This window comes from Cavia porcellus, unplaced genomic scaffold, assembly GCF_034190915.1.
Source record: "Cavia porcellus strain 051 isolate PalLab524CR breed Dunkin Hartley unplaced genomic scaffold, mCavPor4.1 scaffold_27, whole genome shotgun sequence".
Classification (NCBI taxonomy): Eukaryota; Metazoa; Chordata; class Mammalia; order Rodentia; family Caviidae; genus Cavia; species Cavia porcellus.
Genome location: NW_026947510.1, coordinates 16,488,088 through 16,506,482, shown reverse-complemented (window position 1 = coordinate 16,506,482; position 18,395 = coordinate 16,488,088). Strand labels below are relative to the sequence as shown.

General features: G+C 38.5%; 1 protein-coding gene across 1 annotated transcript in view; it reads left to right on the top strand.

Annotated features, from left to right (window-relative positions):
- CUNH10orf67 (chromosome unknown C10orf67 homolog) overlaps nt 1-18,395 on the top strand; it is a 107,856-nt gene that overhangs the window by 24,457 nt on the left and 65,004 nt on the right. The window contains exons 6-7 of the mRNA XM_023562465.2: nt 9,117-9,266; nt 17,606-17,750. Coding sequence (XP_023418233.2) covers nt 9,117-9,266; nt 17,606-17,750 — 295 coding nt within the window. The remainder of the gene's footprint in view (nt 1-9,116; nt 9,267-17,605; nt 17,751-18,395) is intronic.

Sequence of the window (18,395 nt, the reverse complement as noted above, 5' to 3'; positions counted from 1 at the left end):
ATCATTTCACTGCCCAATTTCTGAAATGGCCAACAGACCATAGAAAGACCACATTTTTCTTCATCCATTCATCTGCTATGGATATACAGGCTTCTTCCAAGGTTTAGCTATTGTGAATTGTGCTGCTATAAATATGATGTGCATGGATCACTGTAGTTTGATGTCTTTAATTCTTTTGAGAAAATACCTAGAATGTAAATAAAGGTATCAAATAGAATTTCTTAGTTTTAGTTTTTTGAGGAATCTCCATACTGATTAGTATATTATTATGCTAGTTTACACTCACACCAGCAATGCAGAAGTGTTCCTTTTCCCCCACAGCCTCACCAATATTTGTTATTATTTGACTTTTTGATGATGACTGTTTCTGGCTTAAGATGGACTCTCTTGTGTTTTTTAAACTCGTATTTCTCCAATTTGTCTTATCCTTTTGGTGTCCCAGCTTTAATGGGTAAGTCTTCCATTATTTATAATTGATATCTTCAAGAAGACTTACCTATCTTTTCTCTGTGTCCTGTAAAGTGTTGGAAAGCAAAGCTCAAATTTATGTTTTAATAAAATCCTGAAAGTAAAGGCCAGTTTGTGTGTTCAGCATATTTCTCTAGGTTTCTGCACCCTCTCAGTATTGATCTACGTATTTGTCTTAATTACTTTTCTCTCATTGCTAATACAAAATATCCAACTCCCAAAGATAAAGGGAGAAAGATTTATTTAGCTCACAATTTCTAGAGGTTTCAGCACATAATCAGCTGGCTCCAAGGCAGGGTGGCTTGGCAGAGGGAAAATACAGAGGAGAACCAGTTTCTGGCAAGCAGAATACCGCAAAAGCAAGCAAGGAGTGGAGAAGACAAATCAATTTCTGTCTTTTATATTGTATCCAGGCTACAGGGACTAGGGTGGTGCCAATCCAACCAGTGTACTGACTTAGTAATCATCACCCTCAATCTTAGCATTCTTAATCCCAGCACTGCACCACGAATCAGTTACACACTCCATATTCAGCCACCTCTCCAAAAGCCTCACCCATGACTGCATAACGCTTTGCGGGGACATCTAGACACAGGCCATAGCAATATTCTTTACTTCCTTCTCCGAAGTTCTTGTTTACAATGTGAGGGTAATTGAGAATTCCATGATTCATTCAAACATACTTTATAGTCCTCTGGGTCTTTAATAATGTCTTGGGCACTGATATGTTTCTAATGTTTGTCAAATGTTTAAAAAATGGCTGAATAATGAATATCATTCTTTATATAGACTATTTATATTTCTAAGAGTGGGATATCTGAAAGTATTAAAGTCTTCAAAATTCATAGATTTTTCATTAACACTGCTAAATATACGTTTAACACAAAGTATATAAATTGTGTTTAGCTACCTTGTCTGATTAAAATTTGTTTATATTAAATTAATTATTTGAATCTTCACTTTGCTTTGTAAGCATTGCTTTGATCTATGACTTTACAAAGCCTTCCTAGTCCTGACTACCTGTAGTGGTAAGACTTATTACAAGATAAAACAGAAAGACTAAAATACAGCCCAAGTACACACCATGAGCAGAGGGGACATGCATGAGTGACTCTCTGCTGCCCTCTAGAGACCAGTTAAAGATAGAGCTCTTGTTTATTTGTTTATTAGTTTTTTTGGATAAAATATTTCTTACATCTTCCTTAGTTATTTTTGGTTCTTGAAATGTATCAGCCAGGATTCAGGCTTTTTAAAAAAGGAATTGCACAGGGCAGGATTCAGTGAGGTACCCCAAAGAGAAAGGGACCTCAACCACGGCCCAAATGGAGAAGGTTCTTGACTTATCATAGAAAAAGAATGTAACACCAGGTATGGTGGTGCACATGGTGGTAATCCCAGCATTCGGAGGCTGAGGCAGGAGGATCACAAGTTCAAGCCCATTCTAGGCAATTTAACAATTTGTGAAGATTTCATTTCACAAGAAGACAGGAAGGAAGGAAGAAAGGAAGGAAGGAAGGAAAGAAAGAAGAAAGAAAAGAAAAGAAAAGAAAGAGAAATTAGAACTCATCAGTGTGGTCACTGGCTGATTTATTAGGCAGAGTGAGAAAGTGATAGAAACAAGGGAGACTTCAGTTTGAGTGACTAGAGGGAGCTCACTCTGATGCAGAGCTTCACATGAGTTCGAGGCCAGCTTGTAAGGTTTAGCTGAGGTGGGCCAGGGTTGGGTTAACCATTATCTTGGTTCTGAGTTCCATTGCTCTGGAAGGATCCTGTCACTTAAAAGGCAGTGGGGTTCCCACAAGCTGATTGTCCTCGCTTGCTTGGAGAGGAGATCTGCCTTGGTTTAGTCCTGGCGAACTGGTGCTGCTTGGTCACCAGGAGGCATCCTGAAGCCCTGCTTTTCTTGTAGCCCAATTTGGAGATTTCTAGCCATTGCTCCAAGTGGGTCTGGGCTGGGTGTTGTGAAAGCTGGTATCTCTTGAGTTCCTCTTATCTTGATGCCCACTGTCTTAAAGGGGATGAAATAGATTAGGCAAATTTCAGGCTAATAAACTGCAATACAGGAAATACATATACTTTTCCTTTTTTCATCTATCTATCTATCTATCCTCTTATCTATTTTTGGTACTAGGGATTGAACACAAGGCGTTTGTATTGAACTACAGCCCTAACCTCCTTTTTTTTTTTTTTTTTACTGTAAGACAGTCTTGCTAAGTTGCCCCGGCAGGACCTGAACATTCCATCCTTCTGCATCACCCTCCCAAAGTGCTGGCATTCCAGGTGTTGGTCTCCACTCCTGGCTAAGACCCTCCTGCCGAGATCATCACGGCTTCATGCAGAGCTGAGCAGGAAGCATGTCCAGAGATTGGAGGTGATAAGAGAAACGAACACTTGAGTTTCCTTTTTCTCCTTTCTCCTTTATTTTTGTCCCACCTCAAAACTACTGGAGGCTTTTCATATACATAGAGATTTAATATATGCAGGTAGGAACTTAGGGAACTCAGAAAGAATGGAAGAGTGAAAGTCAGGAATACTGTTATTAACTACGAAACTAATAAGCAATTATGAGGACACCATTAATTCTATCTTCCTTTTCCGTTGATTTATAATGTTTTCTTAGCATATAATCCTAAATCTTGTTCAAGGCTGTCTCGAATTATGTGACTCCATATTAAGACTATGCTATGATGTGGCTCTTTTTTTACTATTGTTGCTTAGTTTAGTTTTGTTTAGTTTCAAGACAGGGTCTTGCTATGTATTTCCTGCTGGCATTGAATTCACTATGTAGCCCAGGTTGGCTTCAAACTCACAGCAGCACTCCTGCCTTAGCCTGCCAAGTACTGCGGTTACAGGTGTGTACTAATATACCTGGATTATATTGCTTTTTTGTAGTAAATATTTTTAGCATTATAGTTTGTGCATGTGTGTATTGCTGGGGATTGAATCTAGAGCCTTCAAACATGCTTAGACCCAAATGTATTTAATATCTAGTCATTTTTTATTAGATCTCATTCTTAAAAATTTCATTTTTTTTTATTCTTTCAGGTAAATATTAAAATAATTTTGTTTGCTTCCACTTCCCAAAAAAGCCTCCTTTTTGGCATTATAATTTGATTGGTTAGAAATAGGTTCATTATTTTTGGAAGAAATATCACTTATAATGCTCAATTTTCCTACCCATGAATATTGGATTATTCTTGATTCACCTGTCATATTTTGTGCATTTCAGTGAAGATTTATTATTTTATTTAAGTGAATGGTATATATTTTTTGCATAATTAAGTTTTACATATTCTTAAGTATTACCTATTATTTCTTTAGAAATGTAATATTTTCTGTCACATTTTAAAGTCTACTATTATTGTATATTGAAACCACTAAATTTTTAGTAGCCTTATTGAAACATACTTTATAAGGCATAAAATTCACCTACTGAGGGTGCACATATTTTTGGTTTATGTGTATTTGCAGAGTTGTGCAGCGGTCACCATAATCTAGTTGTAGACATTTTTAGTACATCCAAAGAAGCCTTTCCCCACTAGCTCCACCTCTAGATATTTCCTTGCTTTGTAAGCTGTAAGAAACATATACTTTCTGCCACGGCCAGAGCAGGAAAGTGGTGGGGAGACATCCTTACTTGCTAACACCTTTGGCACTAACACATGGAGCAAGCCAGTAACTAGTCTCACACTCTGTAGTGAATGTAACATCTGGAAAAGAGGACAGTCCTGTGGCTCTTGGAAAACTGAAGGGTCTGAGACATTTCATTGCAGAGAACTATCAAAGTAACATTTGCATGGATAAAAGCTGACAGCCTAGTGGCAGTGGCCCTCATCCTGACCCTTTGGAAGGGGAGGAAAATCTAAGTTTGTTGTCAAGTTTGAAATATGCTCATTCCTTGTGAACTCCACGTTACTTGGATGCTATTTGAGCCAATGGTCTTCTGGGGCTTTTGAAAAGTCTTAGAGAGGTGCAGCAGCTCTCTGCTAGTCTCTCTCACACCTGGATGTGGAGCATATTCTCCTGCATATGGCAATCTGTTTCTGCCCTATGCTCTAGCCTACTGTTGCACATAGCAGATCCTGGGAGTACTTGCAGGTTGAATGCTGATTTGTCTTTGAGTGGCTCTTCACATAGAAGAGATAGCTAGGCGATACAATAAGGGTAGTGAGGATTCACCATTGTTCAGGAAGATTAGATAGCTTTGTATCCAAGAGTGTTGCAATGTTGCCATCAGAATTTCATTCCCGTAATCAAAGACCCATAAAACTACCTTCTCCTTTACTGATACAAATATTCCTTAGAGGTTGAAAGGATAAGAATAGTGCATATTGCTGTACCCTATTTTTCTTTATTTTGTGAGAAGCATCTTAACTATCCAAAAGATCTTCATGGAACTGTCTCTTGGGGTAGTATAGAGGACGAGGTGGATGAAAAGTAGGTAGTTACACTGAAGAAAAGGATACAGAGAGGTAGAGAAAGCCCTAGACATGCTCTGTGTCTGCCGAAGCAAGCAGCAGACACAGGACTGCTGCTGTAACAAGCACAAACCTCCCCCTGCAATTATTCCTGCATCTTAGGTGACAGGACATTAGTTACAGGGACGTGAGTGACAGTGCTAGGTGAGCCTCCTCCGCATCCATTGATGGCAGATAATGGATGATTACAAAGGCAATTATCAATGAATTATCTGTGATTTCTCAGGCACTGCATGAAGTGCTACACAGACATCATCATATTTGTTTATTTTGGGCAGAAAAACACAAAAGGCTAAAGGTATGTCCGGCTGCATTAGAGAAAAGAGCAAACTTTCCTATCTATGCAGCATGACAAAAGAATGCAGTAGATGCCTAATTTTTAAAGAATTTATTACAGTAAAAGACACATTGCCACGAATCCCCCTCAACCTGCTCTCCCTCGCATCTAACACACCTATCCTATTCTTCCGCCACTTTCTGAAGCAGTTCTGCAAGTCCTCTTTTATGTCTTCAGATGCCATTAGAAATGTTTAAGATATTTTGAATTCTTAGACTTTTAGAAATAGTGAAATAAATACACGCTGTATTTCAAGTAAATTTTATGAACATAAAAATAACAAAAACATAATGAACACTGGTTATGGTGGCTCACCCCTCTATCTCAGCCACTTTGGAGGCTGAGGCAGAAGGGCTGAAAGTCCTAAACCTGTCAGGACAATTCAGTGAGACCTCGTCTTAAAACAAAAAGTGAAAGAGTTGGAGTGTAGTTCAGTGGTATACCACTTCTCTTGCATGTGAAAACCTGGGCTCATCCGTGGTGCCACAAAAAATAAATACACAAATGTATGTAAATGTAAACATTAAACTCATATTTGTAATACAAATTATAAACAATAAAGTAAATATTCCTAACACGACCCTGCAGATAATGGAAGAAAATATAGTCATGAAAACCTGACAATTGTATTTGACTTTTAAAAAAATGTATGACATTGAAAAACAGATGTGTGCCAGGTGTGGTGGTCCATGCCTGTAATTCCAGCACTCAAGAGGCTGAGGCAAAAGGATCAGTGTGGATTCAAGACCAGCCAGGGCTACAAAGTAAGCTCAAGGCCAGCCTGGACTGCTTAGCAAGACCCTGTCTCAAAAAGACAAAAAACAAAAACAAACAAACAAAAAACCAGATGTTTGTTACATTGTTATTATGCCCAAGAATATTTTCATACAAAGTTTCTGACCTTCCTAGTATTATGCTTTCGTTTTTCTCCTTATCTTTTGTATTTTTACTAGAAGCTTTTTATTTTTGATTACTCAGAAGCTTATATGAACCATGTTATATCTATAAAACTAAACTAACAGCATCCAAAGCCAGGTATACTGGCACATGCCTGTAATCCCAACACTCTGGAAGTCTGAGGCAGGAGAATTACAAATTTAGGCTCAACTTGGCTACTTAGTGAGTCCCTATTTCAAAAAATAAGTAAAGAACTGGTGACATAACTCAGTGCAAAGGCCCCAGGTTTAATTCCTGTACCAAAAAAGCAAAACAACAACAAAAATCCCAACAATTTCAATCACATAAAAATCTCCAGACTTTTACTTTTCCCCTGATCTTACATTTTCTGCTTTGACGTCATGCTTTAGATCTTTTTTGTATTATCTATCAATCTACAACTTATTGTAGCTTTGTCTTTTAATACTTATGTCTTTTAACTTGAGAGTTAGAAGTGCTTTATATACTATCATTACTTCTGTATTTGACTATATATTTCTCCTTACAGGAGATTTTCTACTTGCATTTCTATACTTTGCATCTTGTTTCTTAGCTCTCTTTAGTTTCAAGTCAAAGACCTCACTTCAGCATTTTCCTAAAATCTATCTGGTGATTGATTTCTGTAGCCCTTTTTGCCTAGGAATATCTTTATCTTTCTTTCATTTCTGAAAGATATTTTTGCAAGATATAGTATACGTGGCTGAGGTTTTTAATTTTTTTCAGCCCTTTGAATATCGTTGTATTTCTCATGGCCTACAAGTTTTCTGCTGAGAAAATGTGCTGATAGCCTCATGAAGTGACAGCACTCTCCTGTATGTGACAACACTCTTTTCCCTTGGTCCTTTCAAAATGTTCTCTTCATCTCGGACTTTTGTGAATTTGATTATGTTGACTTAGAATATTCTTGGGGGTTGATCTTTCTTGGAATCCTTTGAGGTTCAGGAGGTTCAATGTCCATATCTCTACCAAGATTTAGGAATTTCTCTGCTATTATTTCTTACAAGAAGCTTTCTCCCCTCTTCTCTCTTTTCTCCTGAGACCTCCATATTCATATATTATTTACTTGATGGTTCCTTTAGGTTCCTGATGCTTTCTTTGCCCCTTTTCATTTTTTCCTATAATTAATTCTAAATGTCTTCAGTTTTATTCATTCCTCTTTCTGCCTAGGTGAATATCTATTGTATTTTTAATCTTTCATTGTACCTTTTCAGGATTGCTGTTTGGGTCTTTTGTGTGATTTGTTTGTCTGTATTTCTTTATTAGATTTTTAAATTTTGAACATACATAATTTTCCATACATTTTATTGAGTTGTTTTATCATCTTTTATGTCACTGAGCTGCTTTAAATAGATTAGTTGGAATTCTTCACCAGGCAATTTGGAGATTTCTATTTCTCTAGGTTCAGTTCTTATTAGTTTCCTTTACTAAGCTTTAATAAGGTTTTAATAAGGCTAGTTGTTTTAGCTTTATTAGTTTCCTTTAGTTCTGCAGTGTTTTCCTGATTCTTTATGACCTGTACAGCTTTACACTGGAGTCCATACATTTGAAGAGGCAAACGCCAATCTTTATAGACTAGTTTTGGCAGGTTAATAATTTCTGTGATTCCTAGCCGACAGCATTGCATCTGGGTCATGCGACTACTTGCTGGATCCTCAGTAGATTCATAGTGGACTGATTCATTATCAGGATCTTGGATTTTTCTGGTCCTTCAGAAGACTCGACTGCCTCCACTGCCTTAATCAGTAGGGTTGGTCCTGGTGAAGGGCTTGCTTTAGGTTCTGTGGTTGGAACAACTGATGGTGGGCCAGTTACCAGGTAGGTACATAGGTGTGGTCCCTCCAAGTCTCTGGATGGGTTTGGGGGGAGCAGAATGCTGCTGGACCATGGCTGAGTGTGGCTGGAGCTAGGACACAGCTGCTTCAAGATGAACAAAGTTAGGCTGAGATCAGTAAATAGGCCTCAGGGGGCACATCTGCTGGCAGGTCTCTGACTGGGCAGAATTGCATCTGAACTGAGCTTGGAGGTGAAACAGAACTGGGTTTCAAGGACACTTCAAGATCTGAAGTGGGACCAAGGTCAGTGGGAACACAGACAGTCTTATCTTCCTGCAAGTCCCTTGGTGGGCAAAACTGCTCCTGTCAGATGACCCGTGAGAGGGGTAAGGCTGAGCTATGGGGCATGTTAGGATTTGCATGAGACTGAGGTTGGCAGCCTAACTCCAAGAGCATGAGTGGTAATGACTCTCAGTGGGTGTGTGGGAAGGTGGGACTGCTTTTAAACCACAGCTAAAGAGGCGTTAGCTGAGTGACACGGCCAATTCAGCTCCTACAACTATAACTAAAGCCAGTAGACCTGTAACCAGAGGCAGACTGGTTTGGTGGTTGGACCAAAGCAGAACAGATTCTACCTAAATCCACAGTGGAATGAGACCACTTGTGGGCATATAGCCCAAATCACAGTTGGTGAGCCTGCTACCTGGGTACAGGCCTCCCCTTGAAAACAGCCTTCTTCGATCTTGGGCTGCACCAGTGTTGTACAATTTCCTGTCCACTTTGTAGAGCACTCCCAAAGACACTGATTGATGAATGGCTGCCAAATTTTTTGCTGTAGGGGAAGAGCTACCAGATAGAGACCTCCTGTTCTCTTGTCTTACTTTTCACTATTATTATTAGCATGTTTGCTAAAGTTAGAGTAATATATCATACTTTGTGTTTTATAGAATAATACTGTTCTGTATCACCTGGTACTTTAGCATATATTTTAATATAATTATTTACAAAAAGTCATGTGCAAATTACAAAAATGACATCACAAGACAGCAGCTTAAATACAAATGAAAGTGTTTCTGGTGGCACTAGCTTAATGTCTGATTTTTAATGTTGCTTTTTCCCGCCCAGCAATTCTTTGATGTAGAGGAAGAGAAAACTGCTTTGCAAGATGCAGAAAATGTCAAATTGGGTGTTTTGTCAAGAAAACTGAAAGAGAAAGAAGAAATCATTGAGGAATTAAGAGATGAACTAGAACAATGTGAAAGATTTCAAAAATTTGTAAGTTTCAAGGCAAAAAATAATTAACTTTAATACAGGTAAAAAAAAGTTATAGATAGCTAAAAACTTGGGTTAAGAAAGAATGAAAGTGAATTGATGTATCTTGGACATCTCTATAACATAAGCCAGTCTGACACTTTACTGTTTAACAGCATATTCTAGAAAACTCACAATAATTATGAACAAGAGCAATGTAATTGTTCTCAATTTTTACTTCTAATGGACACAAAATAGCCTACACCTACTGCAAAAAAAAAAAAAAAATCATTCTAGAAGAACATGAAAATGGATTTATGTTGTAATTCTAAGAACTTCTACCCTTTTTGCAGTCAGGATAGCTTAGAAGACATAAACCTAGTTTCAAGTCAGGGTTTCTAACTTGGAACAGAATGACCTTTAAATAAAGATATTGGGAAATAAAATAAAATGGCCCTACTTCTAATTTTCCTCATTGTAGTAGAATCCAGGAACTGCTTTAATGTTTAGTTAAAAGACTAAACCAAACTAACCAAAAATGAAGGGTAGCAAAGCAGACAGCCTAGACGTCTATCCTGGAGGAGTTTTTAAGGGCCTCTAACCACTTAACAACTTACTCTAACTTTAGCAAACATGCACTATGCACGCCCGGCAGTGCATTTGTTTACACAATGACTATTCTGAGCATTGTGCAAGCAAGTGTCATTTCAACCACTCTGTTCTTTTTTTTTTTTTTTTGGTACCGGGAATCAACGCATGTATCCATGCTTGCCAGGCAGGCATTTATGCCACTGAGCTAAATCCCCAACCCCCAGCCAATCTAGTCTTGTATGAATCAATTTCATAAAATTATTGCTTTTATAGTTCCTGTTATCTTATAAAAGCTAAAGAAAATGGCATCTTTGGTCATCCTATATTTCAATAATTGGACTGATAAGTTTTAAAGTGTGGGTCTTGAGAGCAAGATTAGTTTCACCTCATGTTGGCTCTGAGGTACTAGCTGTCTCAGGCCCAGCCTCAGCACATACCAAAGTCGGTTTAATTCTTAGGTTTTATGAGCAAAAAGCTGCCTGGGCCCTGGGTGTGCAGCTGCGTGGCATAGCACCTGCAGTGGACTCAGTGCTCAGTATAGCAAGAAAAATCTGCTTGGTTAAGACAGGCTGACAGAGATGCCAGGACCCAGAAGGAATAAAAATTTATTGAATTCCAGCTATAGTTGAGTCTCCCAAAATGCTTGGGAAAAGAAGTATTTCAAATTTTTAAAAAATTTACATTACATGGGCTATCTTGGCAATGGAACCTAGTTCTAAACAAGAAATTGATTTGTGTTTCATCTACACAGTTTCTGTAATATTTTAATATTTTGTGCATTAATCAATGCTTTATAGTGTGGGATTTCCCATTTGTGGCATCACATGGTGCTCCAGAAGTTTCTGGTTTTGGAGCATTGCAGATTTTCAGATCAAGGCTCCTCAACCTCGGGCAGGTACCAGGTGCCCCATCAGTAGTTTCTCTCCTCATTCTCACAGCTCAGTTTACAGAGGAGGAGACAGAAAGAGGCTGGTGTCTAACTTTCCCATGGGCATGCAACTAGTAGCTGTAAATATAGCATGTGAACCAGTCTACTTCAATCCAAAACCCTTACAAGGAAGCAGAGATTTACACTCTATTGTAAGAGTTAAAAGTTATCATGGATACATAAATTATGCTATCATGTTGTATATTTCATGTTATATTACTATACTAATACACATGTGTGCACATGGAAATGTTGATACATACATATGCACAATAAAAGTCTGGGTAGTTACATGGTGAAAAGTTAACACTAGAAAGAAACACTCTAGGTTGCTCTTTACATCAAGTGAAAGCTATAGTTTTTCTAGTTCCCAGATTAGTGTTCTTCTTTACCACTCAAAATGTTAGAAAAGATGAAGAAATGAATTCAAACCATTCTAAAAGACCATGTTTACTAACCAACAAAGGAATGTTTGCTTTGTCAATCTATCAGAATTCCTTTGTTAATCTATCAGAAGCATCTTTTAAGCAATGTAGTATTAAATATATCATGAGTGTAGATCAAATAAAATTGAACATTTTTATATGTCCTGATTTCATTGGAGTATTAACCACATCAAATTTCTTTAGTCTTTTCCTGACTGTATATCTACCCTTATTTTTCTCTTTTTTAAAATTTTACTTTGAAGAGCATAAAACCAAGGATAATAAAATAGAATAAAAACAAACCAGTGTAGGTGATACAGGACTTCAAAACATTACAAGATCAACGATAGTTACCATAATGTCTTCTGTTGTCTTCAAAATAGCTGCAGATATATTTGGACATAATAAAAATCAAACAGAACAGAATAGAATAAGAACAATAAAACAAAACAATGAATGCAATAAAGCACTTCAAAACAAGCCAATAGTAAATCCAAAATTACTACCATAACATGTCTTGCTGTCTTTTAAATAACTGCTCATGCCATCAAATTTGACATGATCAAACAAAACAAAAGAAAATAAAACCCAACCCAACAAAACAATGGAAATGATATAGGACTTCAAAACAAGAGGAAATCAAGAATGGCCACAACCCTCAGAAGGGGATCCCCCAGATGCCACACTGTGTACCGCTATCCTCTGATCCTATGATCAGACCACTGGCCCTAGACCTGCAATGTTACTGAAACACCAGAGCGCTACAGGCTTCCAATTACATTTCACCTAGATAGCATCATCACAGCCTGTGATTCTCTGGATCAGCCAGTCGCTTATGAGGGTAGGGAGTTGGTACTTCTTGTTTGCCAGCCCGCATGATGGAAAGGGCTGGAGTCTGGCTGTCCCCAGTCCTGCAGCAGACCATGCATGGCCCTGCTTCCCAGGTGGGCTTGCCTCCTGGTGTGGCCCTGGTCTCTTTTCCCACCATCCACGAATGGTGCTGACTCACGGGGAGAGGCTTGGGTCTGGTTGTTCCCAGTCTGGCCATGGCCTGCACATGGTGCAGGTTCCCAGATGGAGCTTGCTTCTTGGTGGGGCCATGTTCTCTCTCTCCTACCCTTATTTCTCTTTTCTTTTTTTTTTTTATTGGTACCGAGGATCGAACTCACGACTGCACGCTTGCAAGGCAGGAGCTTATGTTGCTGAGCTAAATCCCCGGCCCCTTTTCTCTTATTTTTCAAAAAAATAATTTGACAGAAAAGACTAATGTCTATCAGAGCTAGATTTTATTCCTGCCATGACCAAACATATCTACCATAGTTGTCCCAAGATAAGTTTAGTCTATTTAGTTCTCATTTATGAAAAACGAAGTTACACTTAGACTTGGCTAAAGTAGAGTTAGGATAAGTATACCAGATGTATTGAATGTGAATGGCTTTGAGTGCTTCAAAGGAAAATTAGAATATACATTCTAGTTATTAAGAGGAATTTCAGATGTTCTTATGGCCATTGGGTTTATGTCTCATAAAATGTACAGAATAGAACTTTAGGTGTCACAAATATCCCAGTTAGCAAGAAGGCCCCTTACACTTTACCCTTTCCACACCTTTACAGCTCTCAGTGATCTCCTAGACTGGTTAGAGATTCTGTCTGGATGTTCTGGGGCAGGAATAAGGGTGGGTAGTGAACAGCAAGTGAGAGACTACCCTCCACTCATATGTAAGTAATTTGTTCTCTGGATCAGGCTGGTATTCAGGACAGCTTGGATACCACACAGTAACTTGCCTACCTGGAGATTACATGAGATCCTTTGTTAGCATCCTTTGTTAGCACCCTAAGAAGGTGAGGTAATTCTAACCAATGAGAGGCAGAGATACCTCCTGGGGAATCCAATAAAATGTATGGCCCTCAACTCCTAAGTGTGAAGCACACAAATGTGTTTCAAGGATGTAGACCTGAGTGCCACAAAAGAAGTCATGGGTTATATCAAATAAACTAGTAGAAAACACTTTTCAAAATCTACAAACAACCTTTCCTAATATACCCTACCACCTCTAGATTTTATATATATGTATGCATGTTTGATTTTTATACAACTGCCCCCTCTAGTGGCACAAAATCCCCTTGAGACACCATCTAATTCTAATCTGTGATTCTATTTGGAAGGCAGAATTTTCAGGAACAATTAAATTTTTCAAAGTAGCACTGGAAATAAGTTGAAATAGACATGCTTTAGTTGGCTTATCTAAAGTGACCTATTCTTATCTAAATCTATAAGAATGTTATATAAGAATAACTTACCTAGTTATTCTTACTGATAAATTACACAATAACTTTTTTAGCTATAAGGAGTTGTAACATCTCTCAGATTGTTTCTGAAAGAAATATAATAAGAATGTAATAGGAAAGGACAAATTCAACAAGCAGATTCTTTAAATTATATTTCTGACAAAATGAAAATCGGGAAAGGAAGCCCTACAAGTTTCAGAGTTCTGCTCACTTGTTTCCAGGTGAAAGCATCCTTGACCTTCAGTTTTCCTGCGAGCGAGTTTGTATAAAGGATGAGATTCACACTTTTTATTCTGTAGAAACCAGTGTAACCAGTGATATATGTGCACCCATGTTTATAGCAGCATAATTTGTAATACCTAAATCTCGGAAACAACCCTATTGCCCATCAACTGAGAAATGGGTGGAAAAAATGTGATACTTTTATACAATGCAGTATTACTCAACTCTAGAGAAGGATAAACTTCAGTCTTTTATAGGTAAACTATGCAGCTATACTTGTAAGTGAAATAAATCACTTATGTGTAAATATCATATTGTCTCCTTAGTGTAAGAAACTGAAAGAGTAAATAAGATCCAAAATGTACAAAGATACTGTGAAAGAGAAAGACACTGATCAAAAGGAAAGAACAATGGGATGGGGGGAAAGAGAAAAAAGGAAGGGAAAATAAAAAATATGTATCTATAATAGCTAAGATAACTACACTAATAATTTCTATTAATTCATTGAAAAAAATAGTTTGTACTTATATTGTTTGATCAGTTTTCCATGCCTATCTCTTGTAATCTGAGCAACCACTTTGAAGATAACATTATTTATCTCCTATTAACTTGTTTTGAAATTCTGTATCATTGTTTTTATTTTTTTCTCTTAAAAAAAAGAAAGAAAAAAGGAAACCAGTGTAAGTTGACTGCATACCATTGTTAGGTATCAGGCTAGCAGGTTGTCCTTTGTGTAGTACCCTTGATAATTTATAAAAGAGGATAGCCTGTCAGAAGGAATGTGCGTGTATGTGTGTTGTGTGTGTGCACATGTGTGCGCACATGTTTTCATTTCCACCAGAGTTGCTGTACTGGATAGAATTTTCATTTTTCCTTCTTGCCCCAATGTGGATGCACTGTGTGGCCATCACCCACCTCCCACCCTCTACTGGTGGAGGTGCACACACACACAACAGAGCTATCATTCAAGAGTGGCATCTCTGCAGGGCTGCGCTGCCCCAGTGTGCCACTTTCCTGGTTGTCACTCACTGGGGAAGCACCTGCTCTCCTCTGTGACTGTCATGAGGCACGAGCGTGCATCTCAACCCTGCTCCTCCCCCAGCATCAAATTGAGATGTCTGAATACTGTACAGGCGGCCTGCAGGACTGAGATGCTGGCCTCGCAGGAGGGTGACTGCTAAGAAAGCATAGAAAGGGCTCTGACCCAGGGCTTCTCAGACCCCACTGTTCCTGAGTCACCTGCAGGTCGTAATAAGATGCACACTCTGGTATAGTAGCTCTGGGCTGGAGTCTGAGCCTTGTCTAGTAAGTTCCCAGATGATACTCAATCTCCTGATCCATGAACCACACTTTACGTAGGAAAAGTCTGGATTATGCTGTCTTTGCCAAAATCTTCTCTAGAGATTAAACCTGGGATTCTGAAACCTGAAAACAGTGACACTGTGCATCTTATAAATATTCACAAGAGACACAGTGCATATGCCACCAGCTAGAGTCTTAGTTTTCATAATATTATAGAAAAACTTGAGAATAGAAATTTCTTTTTAAATTTAAAATTCCAGTCTAATCATGGATCACCCACAGTCTCTCTAGGGTATCATGTGGTTGTAAATAGCCATCTCCGGTTAACCGTCTTTTAATGATCACCGTCCTACGCAACCTTGTTTTATTAATGCACTTTATTTTAAAAGCGTCTCAGTTTAAGCAAGCCAAAAACTGGCGGTGTGGGCAGATGGCAGAAAAAACACCACCACAAAACCTGCCACTCAGAGTGCAACAGGGCCAGAGCAGCCCAGAACTCCCCTTTGTTCATTTCGCTAATGAGTGTCCTTCCTGTGGGCGGCTGAATCCTTAATTACCTGCAGTTCCTAAAACCGACAGATGGTGGGGACAGAGCTAAGGGTTAACCACGCAGGAGCTCGGCTATGGAGGAAACCCCTCCTGTAGGTCTTCCCTGGGTCCCACAGAAAGACTCTTAGCATACTTAGGACTTAGCTGCTGCCAAATGTACCTTTGCCTTTCAGTAGTTTAGTCATCTAAACAGTTCTATACTTTCTGATAATGGGCCCTCATGCCATTTTCTGTGGATTTTCTTACTCTGTCCCTGTTAGGAAATGATTGCTTAAGCCTCTTAGACCTCATGTTCGCTTGTTTAAAAAAAATCCTTTGAGTTTATTAACACATTCTGTGATGGTCTCAAATTGAACAATGTGAGACAAAAAATTAATGACTGGGATTCTTCCTTTATTAGCACAATAGACTTTTTAGTACTCACTAAGAATGAATTGGGCTCAAATAAATGAAATGCAGTGGTGAATCAAAACCTTAAAGATTTGTAGCTGGGGTGTAACTCAGCGGTGGAGAACTTCCCAAGCATATATGAGGCCCTAGGCTTGAGCCCCAACACCATTCTCCTCCCCACACAAAAAGCTTGAAAATTTGTGATTGAGCGTGGTGTGGCATATTTTAACAACAGAGTCTCAGTACTGCTCGACATAAATGCATATAATTTCATTAAAAAGTCACTTGTTTTGTAAAGGATTTACTAATGTACTATACAATACTTCAACCACTTACTTTTCTTTTAAACCATTATAATACAGGGGGAAATATTTTAATAATTTCTTCACCAATATATCTAAAGTGAAATACAAGCAAAGTTCCAAAAGCAAACCTGTATATTGGAAGAAATATTTTGTTTTTGAGGGTACATTATTCTGATTTGTTTGTAATCATGTCATTATTGCAAAAAGGTCACTAGTCAAAAGTGCCTGTAGTAATTTCAAATCGAGACATGTAGAATTTTCTCTTTTAACATAATAATGCAATTATGTTAATATTTTTGAGATTGCATCATTCATTTAATATTTTACCACGATGAAGTATAAAATTCATCAGCCTCCCCAAACCATTATATCTTAATTAAAATATATGTATATACGTATGGCAGTAAAAGCTAGACGACCATAAGGAAGTATATTCAGATGTTTTCAATAGCTTTTAAACAGACAAGAAGAAGAAGAGGGGAAAAAAAGAGTAGCTGTCCCAATAAGCTTCTATCGCTAAGAAAAAGCCTCTCCCATAATGGACATGGCAAGATTTAAACAAAAGACGCACATAATAAAAATGTAAATGAGTTTGCTTTACTAAAACTATAACTTTAAAGTCTTTTGTTGCAAGTTATCCTGAAACCTTCTTACAAGGTAATCACTGTTTGCATAGAGATTTAAACCGAAGTCTTCAATAGCATTCAACGCCGGCACAGTCCCGTGTGACAGGCATGCAAAGCCATGTTAATGTTCAGAATATGAATTGCCTCTGGGTGGCTCCTCCACCCAGCAGAAAACCAACTGTGTGCATATCCGCGCGCCTGATGGGCGCCGTGCGGCTCCCAGCCTGAAAACGTCACCGCTTTGACATGCGATGTGCTCCTCGCGACACTGGCAGGGCTGACACTGGGAAATGCCACAAAGGCAACAAGCCCCCCTCCTTAGCCTTGCACTTTGCCACCCCCTGGCGCTGCCCGCCCGCGGTCCCCCAGCCTGCCTAGTTACCGCGGACAGCACTTCAGACACACAGAGGGAAGGGTGGGTGGAGGGGCCCAGCTGCCTCCCCGACACAGCCTCCGTAATGAATTGATGTGAATGATGGGGGCGCATGAACAGTATGATATGCATTATTCCTGTCAATAAAATGTCCCCATGTGCTGGGGTCTTTGTACAGAATGTACTGCAGCCTTTCTTCCTGCAAGCTCTGTTTGGTCTCCTTCCTTTTTGCTATTCATATTATAAGTGTGTAATAGAATTCAGAAAATTATATGATAGCTCTTCTGTATCTGCATTGTCCTAGTGTTGCATATTTAAATCTGCGGCTCGCTGCTTGGCGATACGGAATTCCCTGTCTTTCAGGACTCCTTTTCCGAGGCCAGCTCTTCCAAAGCAAACTTAGAAAGAGAAAGCTGGGAGTACAGAACGGAAAATGAGAGACTGCTCAAAGTCATTTCAGATCTTGAAGAAGAAATCAAAGTCAGTTTAAAAGAGAATTCAATATTAGGTAATACTTTAAAACCATTATTTTTAAGAAAAGAAATGGGCACATAAAATTTATTGCTATGTTAGTCTTTTCCACATATCTTCTTGCTTGATTGCTTAAAGATCAGTTTGATAGCGATCTGTGCTTTTCTTTTAAGAGAGCATTCCTTGCTTAGAGCAAAGGACTTACGTGTAATTGTATGCCTGGACCACGTCGCGTTAATTTAGAGTGTTTTGTGTAAGTCAGATGTTGGCCTCTGCAAAGCAATGTGCTAACCACTGTTCTGCTTCCCTTAGAAATATTATTAACAGAAAATTTTCATGATTTATTTCAAATGCCAGCTGATCATCTAAAGTATAGCATTTACAACCTTAAGTGTACTCATTTGGATATGCTTTATAGAGAAACACAGTTGACCCTTCTGCAAAAGCTGCTTACTATTTAATTTTCCTCTATTTTTTGACACAAACTTTTGGTATAATTTTTATTTGTCTACTTTATATCCTCCCTTTCTCCATACCACAAACATCAATAACAGCCACATTCCAATCCCCAAAGTTAAATTTCTTTAAATGCTTTTTTCATTCAAGTACCCTCTTTGTGTTTGTGTTGATTATATAATGTTGTCTTTAATCTGCAGTGTGAATAAGAAACTGAGAGTAACAC